Consider the following 25,489-nt stretch of genomic DNA (forward strand, 5'->3'; position numbering starts at 1 on the left):
TAAAGAAACCCACACAGGCAGGTACCTACTAGCAAGCTCATTTGATCACCTTGAACAAAAATTAAGTATAATCAAAACCTTGGAAAATAGAAAAAATAGAACATATTAAAAAAATGATGACATGAAATGAAAATAAGAACTTCAAATCCTATTTCACCAATTCCTTCAAAATGGATACTCAAAAAAAGATACTAAAGAAACTTCTATTTTCTGATGAACCACCCCATGATAACACAGAAATTAATTACAAAGGCATGGTATCTGTTCCATATGTTGGCAGTGCATCAAGAAAAATAGCCAAAATATTAAAGGCAGTCAACATCAGAATGGCATTCAAGCCATTCAACACCTTCAAAGCTTTCTATGCTGCCCTAAAAACAAAGTTCCATTTTATAAACATTCTGTACTTTTGTGGGAAGATATACATAAGTCAGAGTTGGAAAAGTTTTGAAATCCATAACAAAGAACACATGGGTGGCATTGAAAACAAACATGAAGAAAAGGATAGACTTGTAGTGCGCATCCTGAAAGAAAACATTGCACAATAAATTGGCAAGCATCCTCCATACCATACTTAGACGAAAATTATTTTGATAGATTGTTCGAGTCCTCCAAGGTCATTCACTCAAAAGGCACACTAAATAGAAATCAAGGAATGATCCTTCACGACATCTGGAAATCATTAATTAACGTATAAAATTAAAGACCTGTTCTATGCCAGCAATCTCATACACAGGTTACACAACAATGGAGAGATTGCATGTAACATGCCTAATGATACTCATGATTAAACTATCATTCCAGTCTTTTCAATATAGATATTAACTGCTGTTTGAAAATGTTTAATTTTTTACCTTTTTTTTTTTATTTATGTTAAGTAACCTCTCAATGATGCTATTAGTCATATAGACAGTGAAATATGTAAAGGAAATACATCTAGTATAAATAAACAGTTGCATACAAGTTAAAAACCTAGTTATTATCAATCAAGCAAATCTATTCATAGTGAATCACAAAAATTGTATCATCTTGACAGCTTCCTTTGTGTTTACTCCTCATTGTGTCTTGGCAAATGGCTTCCTCTTTTTGCATTTCACCACCAAAGGTGGAGTACCCTGGGATTCTTAACTTTCACTTACTCTCTTTTCCTCCTTTACATAAACAGGCTTCTCTTGCTGACCTCAGTTAAGATCCCAGATTACTTACAGTCCTGTAAGTAATCCGGGATCTTAACTCTAATATAACAACTCTCATGTTAATTTAGGACACCACTTTTGCTCTAATAAAACTTGGTGAATTTGTTCTCTGATGTAGAGTTGTTTTTTTCCACTAGAGGGCAGGCCAGTAGAATAATGGTTGATCAAATCATTGTCTCTTTGGCATACTCTTTGAAATGTGATATAGCTTGTCTTCATCTAGAGCATAGGTGAAGCAGGCCCGTGGGCCGCATTCTGCCCGTAACATGATTTTGTGCGGCCCGCGGCAGGATAAAAACTATATTAAATTATATGTGCGGCCCGAGGCAGGATAAAAACTATATTAAATTATATGTATTATCAATTTAGCTATTAGTTTCGACTGCAGATTTTCTGATTGATATACTAGTTATATTCATTATTTCTGATGACGGAAACAATTTATATTCTCAACATGGAATCAAAATTGCTTTAAAAAGATTACTCATTTTATAAAATCACTGTTTCTCTGTGCAAGTTGTAGTAGTGGGAGTGGTAGATTTCAATGCTCTCCAGAGTAACGCATCACTGAAAGTCACTTGCTCTGCTCTGGTTACAGTGACCAGTTTCAGGACTCCGTTTCAAGTATTTTATATTGTTCTCCCAGTAGTAAAATGATTTAACAAATATAGCAATTCAATATATATAACTATTTCCTTGAAAAGATGCAGAGTTTATTTTTATTTAAGTTCTGTCTAAAAGTGTGCAGCCTGCGAACGCTAGCGCTCGTCATATATTGGCCCGCGTATAGAATGAAGTTGGCCAGAGTATACATATGTGTATACGCTAGATGAAGACCTTAATATGAAGTCTAACTGTTGGGAAATTAATTATTTCTAACATGGTTGTAGGCTCCATAATTTGTCTGAAATGAATGCTGATCACCATGCAACACTGAAGGAAATGTTTTTTCTAGTGTTTCACATTGTCATATGGTGGTCTTTTCCCGTAACGCATGACCAGCATGTCTTAAAAAATAATTTTTGATTGTTTGCATAAAAGAGAAATTTGATCATAGTATAATGCCCCTCTGTTCCCCATTTAACTTTTTAAGTTCAGTACAAACAGAAACCGATATTAACTAATTTTATAATTGTACATAGTCATAAAACATCACAAAGTACTTAATGAGCCTTATAGTCATTGAGTGTAGAGGCATTTCTTTCTGATCATGTTCATACATAAACATTTGTTTGTTTTTTTAATAACAGGATTTAATCACTTAATATTCACTTGGATATTACCGTTTTGTGTTACTTCATGAATTTTCTGAAACTTAAGGTTTCATGTTGTTCCTGATTTGTCAGATAATAAAGGAAATAGCAAAGATAGCAGTGAGTAACTCCATTACCTAATAAGCTTGCTATTTTTTTTATTACCATTTTGTTATAATGCTGTTAGGGAGCATATATATCATAACATGTGTTAGAGAGCATAGAAAAACATAATAGATAAGCATGAGGTAGCAAGCAAATTATTTGGTAGATAGTAGAGCAATATTAGTTGCACTATGCTGTCTTTAAACCCAAATTAATTTCTTTTCTTTTTTGCATGGAGGGAATTACAGTATTTGTAAAATGGCATATTAAAATCTATAATAAAATATTTCTAGTTCTTGAGTAGTGTATATATACATAAAAAATACACACAAAGATATAGTGAGATCACCTGAGTATCAAACTCCTTTTATATATTAATTCATGTAAAAATGGATTTGTGTAGAGTTCTGTGTATCATTTAACTTTTCAGGACTACCTATAATGGTGATTTTGGGATATCTGGTACTTTGCAGTTTAAAAGAAGGGGGATAATCGCTGTGTGTGTGTGTGTGTGTTTATATAATGTGTGTGTGTGTGTGTGTATATATATATATTTTTTTTTTTTTTTTAAATATAGTTTTGAAGTTAAAGAAGAAGGAGATCACAAGTTATGCTTTGATAATAGTTTTAGCCATTTCTCTACAAAGACTATATATTTTGAAATATATGTGGATACAAAGGCAGAGAATGAAGATGACCAGTGGGAAAACATGGATTTAGAATTTCCTCCTGAGCTTGTATATAATGACACAATGGACCAAATTAAGGTAAGAGATTAAATTGCTCTAAATATTATTTGTTCCATTAATCTTTCTTATTCTGCCAGTTAATCTCAGACTTTGTCAAAGACTGGAACTTAGTTCTAGAATTGGGTTAGTAAAGAAAAAAGGAATACAACAAAATTGTATTCCTTTTTAGTAAACAAAAAAGGAATAGAAAAAAATTGTAGAGTTTTGTGTTTTAGTAGATTAGAAGAAAAGTTAGAAATAGAAGACTCAGAGAGAATATCCTTGTATAGAGAGATAAGCAAAGTTTTTCTAGTCATTAATTGATATAGGATTTATTTCAGTTATAGCTGGAAGAAACTTTATTGCTCTCCAGTTCATAGGTGAAATCATAAGAAACTTAAGTGTAGAGGATATAGGAGAGGATGGCTTAATTGTAAGTGAGCAGGAGGTGTATGAGGAAATAAACTTGATGTCAATAGGTGATAGGATTTGATGAACATCACCATGCATTTTAAGGGAGTGGAAAGAAGGTAAAATTGTTCCACTGCATAAAGGTGGTAAGGCAGTGGTTACAATTTTATGCCAATCTGTATATCTGGAGTTGTGGTGAAGATACTAGAAAGAGAGAGAGAGATTGGTAAGAAGTAGGATATAGAATTGGGTTGAAAACAGCAGTATTCTTTATGGCAAATCAGCATGGCCTTGTTTAGGGGAAATCATTCTTTACTGTCTGTGTACTATACCAAGGTGACAGATGTCTTGAACAAGGGAGGTGTATATACAGTGGCATATTTAGATTTTGCAAAAGCTTTTGTTAGACTGCCACATGACAAGCTCTTAAATAAATTGAAATGGATGGATTGGATAACAGACTTCACAATGTGATCAGTGACTGGCTGTCAGATCCCAAAAGAGGAGGGGTCACTAGTGATGTGTCACAGGGTTCAGCTTGAGGATCATTGTTGTTCAATTTAGATATTAATGATATTGGGATGGGTTTAATTGGTGATATGCAGATGATGCAAAATTAGGGAGAGCAATGCAGAGTCAAGCAGATGTTATGGCCCTTGCAGGAAGACTTGAATAGATTGCATGAATGGGCAGGTAAGTGGAACTGTCAGTTCAGTGTCGCAAAGTATAATGTTTTGAAATTTGGCGAGCAGTGATGGATGCAAAGGATACACTTGGTGGGGAAACTTTAAAAGAGGTAGAGGAAATGAGAGATCTGGGAGTGGGGGTGGACAAGGACCTGAAATTAGGACCCACACTGCACAAATTGTAATGATGTCACGACAGATAATGGCAATGATGAGGAGGACCCTGACATGCAGAAATTGAGATTATTATGCCATTTTATAAGGCCTGATCAGGCTTCATATGGATTATTGTGCACAAATTTGGTCACTAGGTGGTGATGATATGTTAGAAAGGGTTCAGAGAAGATTCACAAAAGTAGTCAGTATTCTGGAATGTGGAGCATGAGGACAGATTTTGAGAGAATGTAAACTGCAAACCCTCATAAATAGGAGGAGGAGGGGAGGGGTGAGTGAGACATAAGTTAGTCAGGGGTTGTTATCAGACATGGAAGAGATTTTTCATAAAATGGATGGAAGAGGCCATCCCTGGAAACTGTATAAGGAGGGTGTGAGCAAAGGAATGAGGAGTTTCTTTATTTGGAGTGATTAGTGAGTTGCCTGAGTGTGTTGTGAATGTAGACTCATTGAATCAGTTTAAGGCATGCTTGGATGAGCTTTATGTGTGATAGTGTGTACATCCCACAATGAGTCTCTGGCTCCATGGAGGTCAGATGTTAATATATTTTTTTTTATTATTATTTTATTATTTATATATAATATTTATAATACATTACATGAACACAATTGTGCATAACAGGTACTTGCATGTACCTAATCTTTTAAATAATAATAATAATTGTTTACAACATATATTATTATAACATAACATTCATGATTATTATAGATATTTTTTTTTTTTACACTATATATCTATAAATTAAAGATACCAAGAAATTATATACTTTTAATCCTTTATCCATATATCGATACTAAGGCAGGTGACATGAAGTCATTAGCTTCTATATACAAGTTGCCCTTGTCCTGATTATATTTCAGGCGCAAACTTTGTTAGCTTACACTTGGATAAAGGATTAAACCAAGTATATAATTTCTTGGTATCTTTAATTTATAGTATAACCAAGTGGAAAAACTTCCAACTATATATCTACAAAAGATATTATTTCTCTATATAATTTTTTTTTCAATCAAACTTTATTATTTATATATAATATTTATAATACACTACTTAAACACAATTGTGCATAACAGATACTTGACGTCCATAATATTTTTTAAATAATAATAAGAGTAATAATTGTTTACAAGGTATATTATTATAATATTAACAATGATGATTGTTATAGATTTTTTTTTTTTTTTTTGCATTTTTACAATATATATATATATATACAATAACAATAGATATAGCTAGGAGGGGGCAGTCCACCCCAGGCAGCACTTTGAACTTTTGCAATTAATTCTAAAATACAGTCTCAAGAACTCATTTCCAAATATTGTAATACTACTGTGAATTTTCCTCACAATTGCTGTAAGTGTTGCTAGTTGTGAGAGGAGTTTTTATAAATAAAATTGATTAAGAATTACCTACATTACTATGAAATAGACTTTGCCAATGTCATCGATTTTGCTAACAGAAAAGCAAGAAAAATAACAGTTTAGTATGTTGAAATTAAAGTTTTACTTCAAAAACAAACAGTGTTTTAATTTATTTCCCTATACATCGTTTTGACGTTTTGTAATATTTTTGGTGTGTATTGAGAGGCAAAAGCTCTAGCTACACTACTGTATCATCATACAGAGTATTTACATATGTACAATTAAGACATTACATTTTCTGCTCTGTACAAAATTTTGTACACAGTTCAGAGTGCCTTATTTCTTTTTAATTTTTTTCTTTGAATATAAATACACATACTTTTTTTTATGTTAGCATCATCATTTATTATTATACACACGTTACAATAATTTGCAGTCTATGATTCTGAGGATTAGTTGAATGAGGTGTGCTAATCCCACCTGCTTTGAAGCTAGGGTTAACTTTTATGAGTAATAATAATAGATAAATGGGCCAATTGGCTAATTATTTTATTTAGGATTCTCATTCTAATAAGTGATTTCTAACAGCTGATGTGATTTTAGTTTTCTTCAGAAGTTTTCGTATAGAAGGCAGATTTCTTCTGAATTGTTAAAATTGTGATAAGACATTTTAGAAAAATGTTGAGACTTTCATATAAAAAGTTAATTCATTCTGAGATATAGTTTTTCGTTGTTTATTCACTGGAACTTGCTACTATCATATAGAAAGTAAAGTTATTGAAGTGCCTTGGATGAAGACAAGATATGTTTTCATCAGTGTTCTGTGATTTTAATATATAAGAAGAATTTGACTGACTGAAGTTGTTGTTTTATAGGGGCAATTTTTATGTTAGTCTTTCTCCTGTGTGAATTTAGGAAGATATAAAAGTTTCTGTAGGAAGCAAGAAACAAAATCCAAGTCCCTCCCCCCCCCCCCATATAGAATTATAACTATTGGTTTATGTGATTAAAAGGAAGCTGCACATTAAAGTGTGTTTCTTGTTGTAATTTGAAGACTACATTGGCACTTGTGTAGTATAGTTGATTTAGTGCTGTATATATTTGTGTTATTTTATAAATTAATGATTTTTATTTTGGTTATGAGATGTATGAAGACTCAATCTCTTAATGGGTTTAATGAGTAATAGGTTAATTTAAGAGGAGTTACATATGAGATATCCTGGGATATGCACTTGTGTGCAGTGTTAATTAGTTTAGTTTCAATGTTTTCTTTTTAATCTAAGAGTTTAAACCACTCGGAGTCTGAGGGAATAAGTAAAAAATATACACCTCCCCTACCCATATCATACACATATACTGTTGCAGTTACTGGAAAGAGAGTTCTTGCTATGTTTAAGAAAATTCAAATATTACCTATATTATTATTTATTGATCTGTTGGCAGGAAAATAAAATTGAGGACTGCTACTAAATTTGTTTCTTCCATGAAATTTTTATGTGTGGGTATGTTTAGGATTAGGTTGTAAATTATTTCTATTATTTTGATGTCCAAGTTATTTCTTACCCTTTCTTGTAGATTACACTTGAACATGTATGACATGACTTAGTTTAAGATGACAACTAACATTGATAAACCCAGACTTTATTTGGCTTGTCTGTTATGCTCACTGTGAGATGTACACTCAATGGACAAAACATTAGAGATACCCTAATAACATGTCAGTCCTCCTCTAGCATGAATAACAACCTGTACTCTCTAAGGCATTGACTCCACCAGATGCCAGAGATAATTTCAGCTATGCCTGTTGCTGTTAATGTTTTGTTTAGCATTGTCATCTCCTTTATTTGCCATACCTTTCTGTCCAATAGCTATGCCAAAAAGATTAACAAAATAGTTGTTTTTCACATCCTCTCATCATACAGATTCTAGGGCACCTCCAAAAAAATAACCAGAACTTTGAAGAAATATTTTTGCACTGCTTTCGAATCTTGTGGAATGTTGCTTGAGCTTATCTGCTCTCTCCTAAGATCAACAACTCCCTCTCCCCATTCCAGATGTGTACAAGGTGTCTTGTTCTTGCAACTCTTCATATTATGGAAAAATTGGGAGATCTGCCTTGAGAAGCACAAATATGTCTAATGCCAAAACTATGGTCAGTAAGGTCTAGCTGACTGTACCTTTAGATACCTTGCACAGAATCAAATGTGAGAAAACCACTATGCTTCACTGCAGCAAATACACATTTCAAAGACTTTTTTTTTGAATCAGCAGCAAATTTAGAGAAAAAAATGAACCCATTCTAAATAAAGTTGGTTTTGTTAAATTTCCGAAGATTTGGGAAAACAATTCTTAGGCATCCTGTCTAAGGATAGCCAACAGCACCTGTAGGGCTTCCTAGGACTTTTGGTTTCTAGTCTAACACCTTCCACTTTGTGTGTGTGTTTAATTATTTCCTTATGCTGTTTTCTTTCCATCAGACATAATTATGAGTCTTGCTAACTAAAGGGCTTTGTCCATACAACTGAACTACAGAGTTTCCGTTAAATTGAGTGAGTGAGTTTGTTATACTGCATTTGCCAGTGAGAACCAAATGTATCTTTGATTTTGATGTTTCCTTTAATGTCTCTATCCTTCATAATGTGATACATATAGATGATGATAAATGACAGTGGAGTTTGCACATATCCATTGAATTAGATCTAATTTTATATCAGGCCACTTGCCTATATATCCATCAGTTCTAACTACTGATTTTAACTTTAGCACTAACAGGTTTTCTCTCCCTTTACCTCCCCCCCTTATAAGTTAGAGAGAGGATATAAAAGGATTGCTGAAAGAAGCGAGAAAGAAGAGAGATAGTAAAAATTTTTATTCTATTCCTGAGGTATGATAGTACTGAATTAAGAAGGAGGGACAAGATAGCAAATGATTTGACATGCATGCAAAGAAGAAATGGGTGTAAGTTTTTGGATGTGTTCAGTGAGTTTAGTAAAAAGAGACTTCTATAAGAGAGATGGCATCAGGAGCCTTGGGAAATTATTTATTGGAGTAAGACTTAATGCAGAGAATCAAGGTGGCTACTTCATCATAGGAGGTATAGTGAGAATGCATGTGTAAGTGCATCTAAGGTATGCAAAAATAATAATGATATAAATGTCGGTGAGCATGTTATCTATCTGGTGAAGGGATAGACTTGTATGCTTTCAACTTTTTTTAGTGTGTGTGTGTGTGTGTGAGAGAGAGAGAGAGAAAGTTGTGCAACTGGATTAAGCAGATCTTAAATGTATGTATACAAAAAAGACAGGAGGTAACTATATCTATGCATAAATGTCAGGAGTATCACGAACAAAAGCATTCAGTTTGTTGCCTTGGGAAATACATTGTGGCCTGAGATTGTTGGTATTACTGAAAGTGGCTCTCAGAGCAAGATGTAATTGGAATCAAGTGTGAAGAGTATATTTTAGGAAGGACAAAAGAGATAATGGGGGGGGGGGTTGCTACTAGTGATATCAGATAATTTAAGTCTGGTTAGAGTAGAAACCCATGAAAACACTAATAGTAATAAGCAACATATCTGAGGCTATGTGGTGGGAAGCAAAGGCTAACAGAATGAAATATGTTGTTGGGATGTTGCTATAGACCTGTCAGTTCAGTTGCTGGAGATGATGAAAGGCATAAATTACCCTGATGGTACTAAATGAGGAATCATTATGGATGACTTAAATTATCCAAACATGAAGTGGCAGAGAAAAACTCATCAGACAGAAGGAGAATTTACTGAGTTGTTGTAAGACCACTTTCTGAGGTGATATTATCAAAGACTGAACTTAAGGTCAAAGAGTGTAAGATTTAATCATGGCATCAGAAGGAGTCTCAGTTAAACTTTCAACTTCCGAAAAAATATAAACCAGCCAGGCCATCCTCACTGAGATTATTTTCAAATTTTCTTTTATAATTTAAATTAAAAAAACAAAACAAAAAAACTTTAGGCCATTTGTTTTCAAATTAAAGTTAATCAAAATTTAAATTAAATATGCCAAGAATTTATATTCTTGTTTGATCCTTTATCCAAGTGTAAGCAAACAAAGAACTAACTTACTAAAGGCAATTAATGTGAAGTCATTAGCCTCTTTATACAAGTAGCCTTGTTGTAAAGCTACTTCATGCACAGACCTTGTTTGCTTACACTTGAATAAAGGATTAAAGAATATAATTTCTTGGCATCTATAACTTAATTTACAACCAAGTGAAGAAAACTTTCAGTTAACCAAAATTGCACCAATATAAATTGTTTAAATGTGAAAATCTTACTCATTATTTTTATACGTCACCGAACATTCTGCATCACTTCCATCATCCTTTCAGAGTTTAGCCATTTATGTTATTTACAGAATTTACACACACACACACAGAGCATCTGTGTTTAAAGAAAGTAAATATATTTGTCACACATTTACTCTCCTGAATTTTCTTCTTTTTGACTGTTTTGAACGTGCATTACAATACCTATTGGGATTTTTTTTCTTTTTTGGTGTGGGAAGAACCAGGGTTGGGTGGTATCTTACTTTCGTTCTGATGGATTGATCATCAGTTAATGCACATATCATTTTAGTGGTTGCTCTCAGTATATAGAAGTTTTGAAAAATTTCTCTTATTACAGTCAGTTGAAAATCTGCAAATATCATGTTTTTCACTGTTTTTACTTTGTACGATGTCTGAGAATTTAGAACTGTTTTGTGCATGAGATGGAAAAAAAATTTATATACCACTGTTATATCTTTGTTATTTTGTTATAATTTGCTTTATTAAATCTTATCTATTGTTCTTTAGTCTTTCTACCAATTGTTCTGCTGTTCCTATTCCAGCTGCTAATATACAATGCTTAGTCTTAATTAGAGCCGATTTCTATCAGACACTGTTCTTTCTAATGGATCACATGTACTATTCTTGCAGACAAAGAGAATGCTCTGGGCAAGAGCCAAATTCAATTCTTCTATTGTTGTAGATCTGGAGTTCGCTCCTTTTCGGAATCAAGAAAAATTTATTTGTTAATACAGCTGCACCATCTTGATTCCTATACAAGAAGGATATTCCTATCAGAGAGTTAACACACAGATAATCACGTGACCTTAGAATCTATTATTTATTTATACCCTATTAGTTTATTCCTTAATCAACGGTTGTAACAAAATTTCTCCCCCCACCCCCTGCGCACTTGAATTTACACAGGTTCTAATTTTAGCAAGCGGTACGTTAGCATGAGAAATCAGGCAAGTTTCTTAGGTATAGAAAACAAAAACATTTATTTTACACTGAAGTATTGTACACAGAGATCAAAATTTTGTTTCAGACATATAATAACTTTTTCATAAAAGGATATCTCTAAATTTCTCAGACAATCTATCTAATTATAACTAAGTAGTCACTTAATATATTTCCAACAGATTGATTAATCTGATTCTCGTTAACTTATCACAGTTATACAAATGAACAATCCTTCAACTTCCCAGATTAGACTATAATATACCAAAATTCTATTATGGGCATAACTTAGTAACAATGAACGTTTGGAAATACAACATCTAACTACAAAGTAAAACACTATAGTCCAGACGGTCATAAAAAGGTCCTATCGCATACACGGTTAGCACTTTCACTCGCTCTAGTCCTGCTCTCAGTACAAAAGACAATAAAAGTTTCTACTTTACCGACCACGTGGGCATAACATCGATCTTTGCTGATTCCTTTCGGTTAGGTTCCTAGGTCTGCTATCTATAATTTCCTCCAACTTCTTACCACTTGTGATTACGATCACGAATCACTGCTATTCCTATAACTTTAATGACACCGCTTCGACAGATAGGCATGTACGACTCGGCATAAGGCTGTGGTCTCCACTGGCTGCATGGCTGTGCCGTTGCTATGCTTGAAGCGGATCGCTACCTGACTTTGAAGCCATCGTTGACCTTCCTTCTAGTTGTCACCACGAACCGCTTCCATCGGAACCCACTTTTGAGGGAGAGAGACACCACGAAGAACAGAGGACTAAGAGGGCACTATATTTGCTGGCAAATCCTTATATATCCCCTAGTTCGCTCTCCCAACTACATCACTGGTTGCTCACGACACCTAACTTTCTTTCTTTTTTTTTTTTTTGCACACTCCCCTACACTTCTCCCCGAAATGCACCCCATCACGTGGGTGCCATACACGTGTCTCGGACTTCTCATTGCGATGCCCCGGGGCTATGTTGAAAAGCCGATTAAGCTAAAGTGGACTTGGCTTAAATTTTCTCCTCCTTCTAAAGTAACTTTCACCAAGACCTTTTAGACTCTGGTATATTATTTCTAAGACAGTTTACAATTTATCACTTACAAAATTCCTTTAATAAAATATTAATACATTAAAGTTTTCACTTACACCTATGTACAAGCATTTCCTTTTTATGGAGTTTTTAGATCCTAGTAAAATCTTGAATGAAATGCTCAATAACAAATTGAACAGTCTTACACAAATATTCACCAGAACTACTTATGTCTGATTTGTCAACTGCTTCCATATTCTTATTGTATTCTGGTACATAGGCATTATTGACTGATTAGTTGGTCTCTTTTTTACTGATGCTTTCATGCCTTGTGGTCAGCAGTCACACTTGCTGCTATTTTTACTATTCCTGGGAAGACATGGACCCTGTGACACATTAGTTGAATATTTCTTCTACTGTGGGCATACCAGTACAAATATTTTCTTCTAAAAGCTATGTAGACAAAAAAGTACTTAAGTTGAAATGAATTATATTCATTTCTTTTTTTTTAAATACAAAAGCCTACTCAAGAATACTTGGGCTCAGCAAGGATGCCATTTTTAAGCTGCTTGAGTTTACTTAGCAGTGAAAAGATTACTTGTTAGTGACATGATCATTCTGCAGTAACCTGGAAAATAGCTTTATCCACATGATATATGGATATTTCAATTAGAAAAACTTGCATGCTGAAATGTAAAGCTGGAAATGATGCCAAGTTCAGGAGAATTTCACTTACTAAATGTGAAATATGTCAGCAGTGCATGGAAAGTTTTAAGATGTTTAAATTATGCAGTATGTGAATGTGTCCTTAGAGTTTGAAAAAAAAAAATAATAAAGTTGGAGTAAAATGGATGTGCAACCTTATTAAGCAAGACATCCATAGAGGATGATCTAGAAAGAATATTATGAGAAAGGCAATTCAAACGAATTTTATTGTGCTGAAAGTAAAAGAATGAATGAATGAATGAATGTGGAAGAATAACTTTACTGAATGCTGATGGTGCCTATCTGTCAGAAGCAGATTCAGTTGTTCAGATGAGTGCTCACTTTGCTAAGATCTGTCAACCTGGTGTGTGCAACTTGCCACAGTGCTACCACTATATTGGAAGAGATCAAAGTGCATGAGGAGGAGGTTGTAGAGCTGTTGTATAAACTTGAAAATAATTTGATAATAGAGACAGATGGGACATCAGTACATATGCTAAACGAATGTTTAACAGAACTGGTTAGGTCCTCGGCTTGTTTTGTTCAAGGATGGTGCAAAAACTTATGTTTAACTACTGATCTATCAGTCTCTAGAGCGGTGGTAATAATGAAGATTTTTAGAGAAGTTAAGAACTCACATGCAGAATTAGGTTGATAAGCAAGCCATATTATTATCCATAAAGTCAGCTACTCATCATGGGTTCATTCAACTGACAACATATTTATCATACCAAATCTTAAAATCCTTAACACTCCTTGTATTAACAACATATTCTGGTAATGTGTTCCATTCATTGACAATTTTCCATGTAAAAAAATCTACTCCTCACACCCCTCTTCACCACACTCTTACACAACTTCCATATTCCCATCTGGATTAATCCAATAAAATCCTCTCACTAACTTAAATGTCTCTATCATATCATCTCTTTCTGCCAATCCACCAAACTCCACAATCCACGTTTCTTCAACCTCTCTTCATAGCCAGCATTCCATAGTCCTGATATTGTCACTCGTCTCTGGAACTCTCGCTAATGTTACCACATCACACTTATCTATTCATATGGATTTTCCCCTGTCCTTTTGAGGGAGTGGGAGCCCTCCTAATGAAGAATTAGGTATATATATATATATATATTATGACTGTAAATCTGTATGTGTTCATAAGACTGGTTTGCATGTTCTCAGGGATGATAAACCTGAGTTTCTAGGTTAAAAAATCCCTCTACCTCCATATGAGACAGGCTTACTCACCTTTAGTTAAGAGACCAAATAAAGGTTCGTCACATCATAGACGGGAATCAAACCAGGTCATTCTGACAAAATGGCTTTGTCTATACCACCTGAGCTATGGAGGCTCTTTCCACTTGACACTGAAAACCAGGTGACCAAAATTGAGTATAATAGCCTGTGTACTCTGACCAGTGCTTTACACAGTGGCACAACCACTTCCTTATCCCTACATGTTTTTTGTTTTCTTTGCGGTCTTTGCGACACTTGCAATATGTTCTCTACACTTCAGTCTACTGTCAACCATCACTCCCAAATCTTGAATCTCACTCAGTTTCTGCAGTACAGCACCATCAATATAGTACGCTGCCTTATATTTCTGTACTCCAGAATGCAACACCTTGCATTTATTGATATTAGAACTATAACCCCACTCCTTTGTCCAAGTCAAAAGTCTATTCAAATCTTCCTGAAGGGAATTAACATCAGCAGTGCTACTTATAATTTTTTCCCCAACTTTGCATCATCAGCAAACAACTGAAGATCCCCAGTCAGTCCACATGATATATCATTTACAAACAAGTTAAACAGCAGGGGCCCAAGAACAGAACCCTGTGGCACACCACTGGTTTCCCTCCTTTTTTGAGACACTGCTCCATCATACACAACTTGCTGGTATCATTCAGAAAGCCAATCTCTGATCCATCTAACCCAGCGTTTCTCAACCTTTCTAAGGCCAAGGGCCAGTAAAATACTGAAAACAATTCTATGGACCACTAAGTTACAGAGGCATAGCTGTCAGTGGGGGGGGGGCAATCCTCCCGGGCGGCACTTTTTTTGGTGTTTAAAAAATCTTTCCTTACTGTCTATAAAACAGCAACTGAGTGATCAAATAGATTTCGACATTGTCATCGACGATTTTGCAAACAGAAAAGCAAGAAAAATAACATTTTAGAATGTTGGAATTAAAGTATTACTTCGAAAATAAACATAGTGTTTTTAATTTATTACCCTATACGTCATTTTGACTTTTCGTAATTTTTTCAAAAAACTAAGTAGGAATTACCAACATTTTGGAAAAACTATGCCATTTATAACATAATAAATCTAAAAGCATGTTTTGAATACATAAGGAAACATAATTAATTAAATTGGAAGTAAACGATTAAAAGTATATCATAATTGAAAAATGTTTTAATTTTTATTAAACAAATAAATAATATGATATAATTATGACTTACTTTTAATGAGATGGTTGAGCTTCTTGGCCCTTGCAGAGTTGCTGGATATCTGGCTCAATATTGGTCAAATTCAGTCGAGGATCGACATGCACACACACAGAGACGATTTCTGTATTTTGTTTTTATTTGAAGGAACGATGAAAATCCTTTCTCACAAAGATAGGTTGCAGAAAACTGCATGACGAGTTTCAATGCTTTTTCAGATAATTCCGGAAATTCACTTCTACTGAAGGTGAGATTCAAAATCGAGCCAAACCAAGATCACAAAATTGCATTTTAAGTCCACTGTCACTTGAAAGCTCAATTAACTGTTCTTTTGACTGCAAGCCTGAAATGGATCGCGAACCCACAGAAATTTCTTATAAAAGTTATTCGGAAAATATGTTTCAAAATTTCGTTTCAGATTTTTGAGGTGGTCACAAACCCTTTCCAGAAACTCAGAATCAACAAAAATATCATTTTCCACTAAAAAGGATTCCAATGTTATTAATTGTCTGTCTTTTACATAATTGAACCATAAAACCAGTTTTTTCTCGAATGCCTTTATTTTGTCGTAGGCATCAAGAACAGTTAAAGAATTTCGAAAAAATGTCTGAAAGATAGGATAGTGTTGATAACCATGCTTCGTCAACAAGGTGTGATGCAAAATCAGAATTACGTTCATTTACAAATAATAAAGCTTCATGCCTTAATTGAAATAACCTTGTTAGTACTTCATCATCATCATCAAATTCATGCCATGTACCCTCAAGGGGTGCACAGGATATGATAGTACTACATGAAAAATTTACATCATTACTAACTTCCTATCTACAATTTTCCTCCAAATCAGTCTGTTACTTGTCAAGACTCCAACATTATCAGATCTTATGTTTCTATCATCTAAGGCACTTTGTACCGTATCAATCCACCTATATCTTGGTCTTCCTCTGTCGTTTTCCTGCCAACCTGGCAGAGAACATTTGTTTTGCTAATCTTTCCTTGCCCATTCTGTTTAAGTGACCATACTACCTGAGATTAGCTCTGCTAACGCATTCCTGGATGCTGACAATATCAAGTTCTTTCCTAATATCCTCGTATTTAATATGATATTGCCATTGATGCCATCTGTTCACGCCTCTAATCTTTCTCAGGCTTCTCATATCTGCGGTCTCTAGTCTTTGGTCAAGTGTTTTACTTCTGACCCAGCTCTCAGATCCATAAGTTAAAATTGGTTTGAACATTGTCTTGTATGCAGCTTATTTAGTGTTTTGACTAATTTCTCTCTTATTCCATGTGAATTTATTCAATTGACTTCCTACCATATAAGCTTTGTTGATTCTGTTGTCTATTTCTATATTTAATTTACCATCTTCAGTAAAAATCATGCCTAAGTAGCTGAAATGTTTTACTTGTTCCACAGGTTCTCCATTCACAACACAGTTGACATTTTCAATGATTCGGCCTATTTTCATTATCTTTGTCTTTTTGTTGCTGACCTTCATACCATATCTGTCACAACAGTTATTCAATTTAGTCAGGGAATCTTGCAGGTTTGTAGCGGATTTATTTAGAAGTATAACATCGTCCGCATAAAGCAAAGAGCTGACATTAACATCTCCAATTTTGATATCATGTTTAATACCACTTTCCTTCATAATGTGATCCATATAGATAATGAATAACAGAAGGGATAATGTACATCCTTGTCTCACACCAAAAAACCATCTTCCTGTACTTCCTTCAATTCTAACTGCTGACTTACAACTCAAATAAAGACTAAAAATGCCAAGCCTCCTTGTCCTAATCTTTCTTACTCTGAAATAAAGACTAAATATTGCTTGATATAATGCCCCATTGACACCATATAACTGTAGCGTATTGAATAGCTTCTCTCTTGGCACCTTCATATGCCTTTTCCAAATCGACAGAACTTAAATACAGATCTTTGTTATATTCCCATGATTTCTCCACTATTTGTCTTAAAGTGAAGATCTGATCCTGACAGCCTCTATTTGACCTGAATCCAGCTTGTTCTTCACCAAGCTTTTCTTCCACAATTCTTCTCAGCTTTGTCAAGTATACTTGCATATATCTTACCAGGAACACTCAGTAGGGAAACACCTCTGTAATTCTCACATTCAGTTTTATTTCCCTTTTTATATATGGGTACTATGAGAGCTCTACTCCAATCATCGGGAATTCGTCCCTCTGTCCAGGCATTCTGAACTATGTAGTGCAGCCACTGTAAGACTTTTATACCACCATACTTCAGCATTTCTGGTCGAATATCATCTACTCCTGCTGCCTTTCCACATTTCAAGTCTTTGATGGCTTTTCCTACTTCAAGTATGGATATGTATTCCAGACTGCATGCCTGGTCAGTGTTTTTTTATTACTGTGCTGTCCTCACTGCTTGTTTCATTTAGCAGTTTTTCAAAGTAATTACTCCATACTTCAAGGATATCTTTTTCTCCAGTTTTCATGTCACCTTTATCATCTCTAACTCCTTTTACAGCACTCTTTCCTCCATTCATAATCTTCTTCAACAACCTCCAGAATATTTTGCCACCTTCTTGATATTTATTTTCTATATTCTTGCCACTCATGACTTTTGTTTAGTTAGTTTTACACAGTGTTTAGCTTTCTTACATTTGTCTCTGTATTCTCTAAGAGCACAAGCTGACTTATTTGCCAGGAACTTTTGATATATTTTCTTCTTTTCCTTCACTGCCTCTTTAACTTCCTGTGTCCACCATGGAGTTCTAATTTTTCTATCCTTGCAGACACCTTCACCACATGCTTCTCTGGCTGAATCAATAAGGGTGTTTTTTCTTTGAACTGCTTGTTTCTTCTTCTTTAATAGTATCAGATTTATTTGCCGTTACAACACTTGTATCACAATTAGAGTTAGCATCACCTGTTTCATTTGCCCTTCTTTTCACGTCCTAGTTCAAAGCCACTTTTCCATTAAAAAAACGTTTCCGAAAAATATATAGTTAAAAATATAGTTAACCACAATATATAATATTGTGGTTAACTCAGGATACTCTTTGTCCAAGTATCACTTAGCACTTCTCAAGATATACTTAGCCTTGGTTGAAGGAGGGAAACCTTCAATGATAAAAATTAATAAACAACAAGCCATTGGTTGAAATGTGGATAACACATGTTCACTTCAAATCTGACAAAACAGCAAGGGAAGGAGAAAGCATTAAAATACATGGTGGCCATAAAATAACTTTCCCCTCTTTGGAGGCATTAGAACTTGATATTGCCAGCATCCAAGAATGCATTAGCAGAGCTAATCTCAGGTGGTATGGTCACTTAAACAGAATGGGTGAGGCAAAATTAGCAAAACAAGTGTTCTCTGCCAGGTTGGCAGGAAAACGACACAGAGGAAGACCAAGAAATAGGTGGATTGATATGGCACAAAGTGCCTTAGACGATAGAAATATAAGATCTGATAATGTTGGAGTCTTGACAAGTAACAGACTGATTTGGAGGAAAATTGTAGATAGGAAGTTAGTAATTATGTAAATTTTTCATGTAGTAGTGTCATATTCTGTACACCCCTTGAGGATACATGGCAGGAATTTGATGATGATGATGACGACTTTTGAAGGCATGGGGATTTTGCGAAAAAAAGATTTAATACCAAAAGTCGCCGATAACAAGCATATAATTACATTAAAGGCAGATAAAATGGAATAATAACATTTTGACGGTGTGAGTGATAGTGTGGCACATTACAATGATAATAAGAATAATAATAATAATTAAACTAAAACAACTAAAATTTGCATAATCCTTTTTACCTGCGTTTACTGCAAATATTTGACTGCCTTCGGCTCTGCCAGCACCAAAATTTTCAATATCGGCGATTTTTGGTAATAAATCTTTTTTTCACGGAATTCATCTCCCCATGCCTTCGAAAGTCTCAGTATGAAATGTGGCCTAATTCCGTGTATTAGTTTTAGCTACAGATACCTCCATAGAGGGAAAGTTATTCATGGCCACCTTGTATGTTCACCTCACCCCTCTTTTATTATTGTCATTCTGCCGCTACAAATTTAGCGGCAGAATGACAAATAATAAAAAGGGTGAAGTGAACAACAATATAGTTTTATTGCTTCCACCTTTGAACATTCTGATGATATTTTTTTTTAAGCCTCCATTTGATTTCAATAATTTTTACTTATTCAATTTTAATTTGTTTAGATAATTAAAAAATATATATTTAATTAATTTACATCTGCCTGCGGACCACAGGTTAAACACTGATCTAACCAACATACCATCTATTCTCATCTTCTGCAGGATACACAAATACAGATTAATGTATTAAATACATTAATCTATATTTCTTGTTAGTTTTGTTAGTTAGTCTTGTTAGCGTTGTCTCAAATATGCTTGCATAATCTCTGGAACACTAAATGAAGAATTTTCTATTTATTTATTACATTCAGTTTTTAGCCTTTATTCAGTGGATTTTAGAGTTAGTAATTCTAGTAATTTTTGCCACAGACAAGTAGGATATTTTCTCCTTCCAGAAGAAGTCAAGTTTTTAATTCCACAACACAGCAAAATTGCTCACTACCAAGTGAGTGAAGTACATACAAGAAAATAACAATTAGGATCAGGAAAAATTGCCTATTTTCTGTTATACCATGGGAATTGAAAGAATGGTTAAGAGGTTGCAACAGCAATGTCTTAACCACTTTCCAAAAAAGAATTAAAAACTCTTTGGGAAATGTTTTAAAAGGCATCAGAGAGAGATAATAAAATATCACAGTAAGTTGCTAAAAAGAGCACATTGTTTATTGTCACAGTTTGGAATTGCTATTAACAAAATGATTTTCAATTAAATATTTTTGAATCTACAAATTAATTTTTTTTTAACATAGATGTTACCTCAAGTGTAACACAACAGTGGGAATCAGAATAAGTTTTAGTGAGTGTGTTCACGTATATGCATATTGTTTTTATAAATCATATATATGTATATTCAGAAATAAATTCAATTCATATTTTACTGAAACTAGAATCTTAATATTTCAGGATTCAGTCAGTAAGGTGAAAGATAACCTGAACAAAATAAAACATTTTCAGGATCAGATGCGTGCCATTGAAGCACGTGATAGAAATATTCAAGAACACAATTTTACAAGAGTAAATCAGTTTTCTTTCCTTACAATATTGGTAATGGTAGTAGTTGGAACTGTCCAGGTCCTCATGGTGAGGAGTCTTTTTGAAGAAAAGAGCAAGCTGCATAGGATTTTTAAGGTATTGTCATGATGTACCTGATGCCTAGAACATTTATTCTAGTGTATTGTTCAAAAAAGTAATAAGATCAAAGTGCTTCTTCACAAAACTCTTGTGCCATATAATCTTTATTTGCTTTGTTTTTCTTATATGTCAGAGAATACATTTATATACAGCCCATGGGAAGTAGAAATATGGCTTCCTTAAAAGATTTATTCTCAATTTACCAAAAGAAACAAAAATTGTCATTTTGAAAAGATGAAAATTTGCTAATTTCCTTTTGTGGGTTTTGAAATGTCATTGTACCAAATAAATGTAATCTGTAACATGTAGAAAGGGTTAGGTGTTAGCATGTATTCATTTTAATTATTTGACTGTGCCAGTTAAGAAAATGTGATTTGTGAAGACCATTTCCATGATGTTGACAATTTTCAGTTTTCTTTTCTCAGTGGATATTCAACTTTCAATGTGTAGTCTGTTCACATACAAAATCTGCATATAAGAGTGCCTGAATTTTAACAGGAAAGTGGAGAAGGTAAAAGATAATATGCAGAGGAGAATTTTTGAGGTGGTTTCCATTTATTTGAAATCTTCTTACATATGGTTATTGCTGAAACTTAATTCTTTTTATCGCATAGTATTAACTGAAACATATTCCGAATTTATATTTCAATTTTCATCTCTCTGTTACAATAAACTATTTAAATTATATCATATTTTAAAATTTATTATCATAATATTTCTTAAGGTATTGTAATCATTTGCAATAAATGGATAAGGTTGTTTTTTCTTCAAATCCAAATTGGTTGATAAATATATGCTAACTTATGTGCTTTCTTATATGCTAACTTTATATAAGAAATTATTTTAATTTTCTTTAGTCATTTAACACATTTTACAGTAAGCAGTAGTGAATTTTATTCTACCTATGGGGGACTTTGGTTGGAAATTTTCAGTAACTTATTATAGCAGTGTTTAGCTGTAAGGGGAGTCAACTGTATGAGATATGACACTTAATCTTTTTATTGCTGTTAAATTTAAAATAAGTTTAAATCCTACTAGAAGTCATCTACAACAAATGTAGAAAATTAGTCATACTGTATTGATTACTTTCTAGTTATTTTAGAATATTCCACAAATTATGAATGTATGCTACATTAATTCTTATCCATTTTATATTTTAGTTATTTTGCAGATGTGAACATCAGTATATATATATCACATTTTTTTTTATTAGAAAATTTGAAGTGAAAAATGAAAGCCACTGCTTTATAATTTAAATATGAAAGCATGAAAATTGTACTAGAAAGAGTAATAGGCATTTGATATCATTTCTATATCATATAATTTAGTTATAATGTTTACAGATAAAAAAAAAAAATGGCCAGCATATATATATATATATATATATCAAAGTGAATTTGTTTTTTTCAGTTGTCTTTATTTACGTAATTTATTATAATTTATATAAGTGTAAATATTTATATGCCACTGTCATAAGAACTGTATGCTAATTGTGTATAGGAAATTTGCTATTACGATTATATATTAAATTGGCAAACATTACTTTTTTAATACTGGACTTACTAATGAATGAAATTAATGTATAATTACTAGGAATTAAAAAGAAATCATTTATGAATAGCTGATCCTCTTCTACTGCCATCATTTTCATGATCTATCAGGAAAAAATGTGAAAAACAGAATCCTGCAGAGTAAAAAGAATTCTCTGCAAAGGTGCTGAAAAGGCTATGGCTAACAAAAAAAAGGCTGAAAAAATATTTAGAAGTGGATGTTCAAGAGAGCAAGAATGACTGAGCACTATACGGAATTACTTTTTCACACACATATAGACTCTAAGATGGAAGGAATAGCTAGCACAGTTATGGAGGTGCACTCGAAATATAGGCTTCAGAAAAGGACTAAGTGTCATCACTGAATCTTCCTGTTGATTACAAGAAGGTTGCATATATAATTGTAGCTATAATCTCCTAAAAAAAAAAAAAAAATTTTTTTTTTTGTATGTGTGACAGATGAATATTGAAATCGTAGGGTGGGATGGGGTAGTAGAAGTACAGCTGACTCTCACTATAATAGATATCATAACAAACTCACTTATTATAACAAACTACCAAAAAGTCACAACCCAAGTTCCACAAGGCACAATACTAAAGGAAATTCACTATAGCATACTGTTCCTGTGGTCCAGTTTCTGGTAGTGAGGAACAACTGTATTGTATTGCTGGAAATTCAGAAGGACGTTTATGTTCTCAAGGATTAGAACAATTTAGCCAAGTAGCTGCTTCTAAATTGCAGCAACTTCCAATTTCTGAGTATCTGCTTATTTTTTTTTTTTTTTTTTTAACATATGGATTTTTTTTCTTAAGATATCATTATTATTTTTTTTTTAAAGAGGTAGTTAAACTGGCTTAGGAATAATTGGCCATTGCTCAGAGAGAACAAAGTCGTCATCTTTGAAAACAACTAGAAGAAAAATGCCATACCCCATCTACTCTTTTTGCTTTTTGGCAGAAACTCAAATCTCACCTCTTCTGCACCTCCCCTTAGGACTATTTCATTCAACCCAAGGATGGCATCTGCTCTGACATACCTTCCCAGAGAGCACCCAACCTAGAATTGCCGACTTTGACATTCTTTAGTTGAAAATATCCCTTTTCCAATCAGTCAGATTCATTTGCTGTCTCTGTAGCTCCTAACTCCACCAACCACTCTGAGCTCTTTAATTTCCTCTCCTAAAAAATTGACTTTCTCCAGTTCCACTTTTCCAACAGCAAAATCATCCTCCTAGGAGACTTGAATGTCCACAACACCAACTGGTTTTCCTCCTCCAGTTGTACGGGACTTGTAGGCAGAGATGCTGAAACATTTGCCATCACTAACAATCTTATACAACTTGTTCACTTGCCAACCAGAATACCAGATAACCCAAACCACACCCTAGATCTTTTCCTCACCAACAAACTTCAAAATATGCAGTGAATGTAGTGGGCCTCCCTAGTGCTCATCTCCTCCTCCATGCAACAATGCTTACACAATCACTTCCATACAAGACTAGTTTGGCATTATGACAGTGCTAAGTGGGACAGCCTCCATACCTTCTATTCTTCATTCCCATGGTTAGAATATTGCTTCTGGCCTTCCAACCCAAACATATGCACCGAACGTATCACCAAAGTAATATTCACTGGCATGGAAACATATTCCCCATGTGCTTCTGTTCTCTAACTAAACCATAGTCCTCCAAAAGATATGCTAAGGCTGTACAAATGAAAAATCAAACATACCATAACTGGCTCATCAAGAACTCTATCCTCCTTTAGTGCTTATACTCAAGCCCAAAAGAGATACAAGAAAACCATTTCCAAAACAGAGTTTCAAAGAGCAAAAAACTAGGAAACTAGCAGCTACTTTAAACTAGAAACTACTCCAAACAGCAGTGAAGCCTTTTGGTCTCTCGCCAAAGCAATTGGTCGTAACTTCTGCCCAACTCTATTCCCCACCCCTATCATACCCAGATGTCTCTATTGCATCATCACCCACAGAAAAAGCCAATCTCCTGGTGCCACACTTTGTTTCCAATGCATGTGTAACTGACAATGGTAAATGCCTCCCAACCATTCTAGATGCATAATATACAATGCCCATATATCCTTTTGTCAGAAAGAGACCAGGAAAATACTGTCCAAATTAGACACAAAAAAAAAGTCTCCTGACCCTGATGGCATTCCCCCCCCCCCCCAAATTGTCTTGAAGGTTTGTGCACCAGAACTGACTCCCATCCATCCTGTGTCGCCTGTATATGCTCTTACTCCACTGGTATCTATCCAACTGCCTGGAAATTAACCTATATTTAATCCATTCCCAAGAAGAGCAACAAATCACTGACATCTAATGTAAAATTGTCCTGTCTAAAGTAATGGAAAAAATCATCAATTCCTAACTCCTACACTATCTTGAAGGCACCCACTAATAAATGCCCACCAGTATGGATTCCATCACTGCTAATCAACATAGACCTGCTCAGATATGTCATCCATCTCTGGACAAATGCCATGGAGAAGTTTGGTAAATCTCAAGTGGTTGCACTTGATATCTCCAAAGCTTTTGACTAGGTCTGGCACCAAGACTTACTAAGCAAACTTCCATCGTTTGGTCTGTCTCAGGACTTCTGTAGTTGGAATTGCCAGCTTTCTGTGTGTACACTATATGTGATGGTCTATTGCTAAGAAAAATACCAAGAAATTATAAATTTAGTTTAATCCTTTATCCAAGTGTAAGCAAACAAAGTTTGCACCTGAAGTATTTTCAGGACTGGGGCAACTCATATATAGTAGTTAATGACTTCACGTCACTTGCCTTAGTATCTCATAATGCAAAGTACATATCCTCGCAGACATGTATAATGCTATGCATTATGGGAAGGTCACTACCAAGACTGGTTTTGACCTTTATTGAAGTCATTAACTTCTATATATGAGTTGCCCCTGACTTCAGGTGCAAACTTTGTTAGCTTACACTTGGATAAAGGATTAAACCAAGTATATAATTTCTTGGTATCTTTAATTTATAGTATAACCAAGTGGAAAAACTTCCAACAACCCAATATACAGTTTTGCAAATGATAGCACATTGCACTCCTCTTTCATTTGATAAACTTTATTCTATACAACTCGCCTCAGCCTGCAGAACATTGACTACCACTGCTCTCAATTCTGATCCCTAAACCATATCAAATTCAATGCTAGTAAAGCCTAGTTCTATTTCTCACAAAAAAGAACCATTTTCTCCCAGTATTATTTTTGAGAACACCCAAATTTCCAGAAAGATGA

The 25,489-nt window shown here is 34.1% G+C and overlaps 1 protein-coding gene across 2 annotated transcripts in view; it reads left to right on the plus strand.

The window, feature by feature from the left end:
• Positions 1 to 20,792, plus strand: part of LOC150108758 (transmembrane emp24 domain-containing protein 5-like) — a 65,261-nt gene extending 44,469 nt beyond the window's left edge. Inside the window, exons 3-4 of one of the 2 annotated variants that reach the window (XM_090416215.1) lie at positions 3,132 to 3,321; positions 20,436 to 20,792. In XM_090416215.1, coding sequence (XP_090272341.1) covers positions 3,132 to 3,321; positions 20,436 to 20,672 — 427 coding nt within the window. In that variant the 3' untranslated portion in view covers positions 20,673 to 20,792. Of the gene's footprint in view, positions 1 to 3,131; positions 3,322 to 6,680; positions 6,767 to 20,435 lie in introns of those variants that run through there. The other variant, XM_090416216.1, reaches the window with a different exon arrangement.
• The last annotated feature ends 4,697 nt before the right edge of the window (positions 20,793 to 25,489 follow it).

The sequence above is a fragment of the Typopeltis vanoorti genome, chromosome 3 (assembly GCF_054136105.1).
Source record: "Typopeltis vanoorti isolate ZY-2024b chromosome 3, IOZ_Tvanoo_1.0, whole genome shotgun sequence".
In the NCBI taxonomy this organism is placed as follows: Eukaryota; Metazoa; Arthropoda; class Arachnida; order Uropygi; family Thelyphonidae; genus Typopeltis; species Typopeltis vanoorti.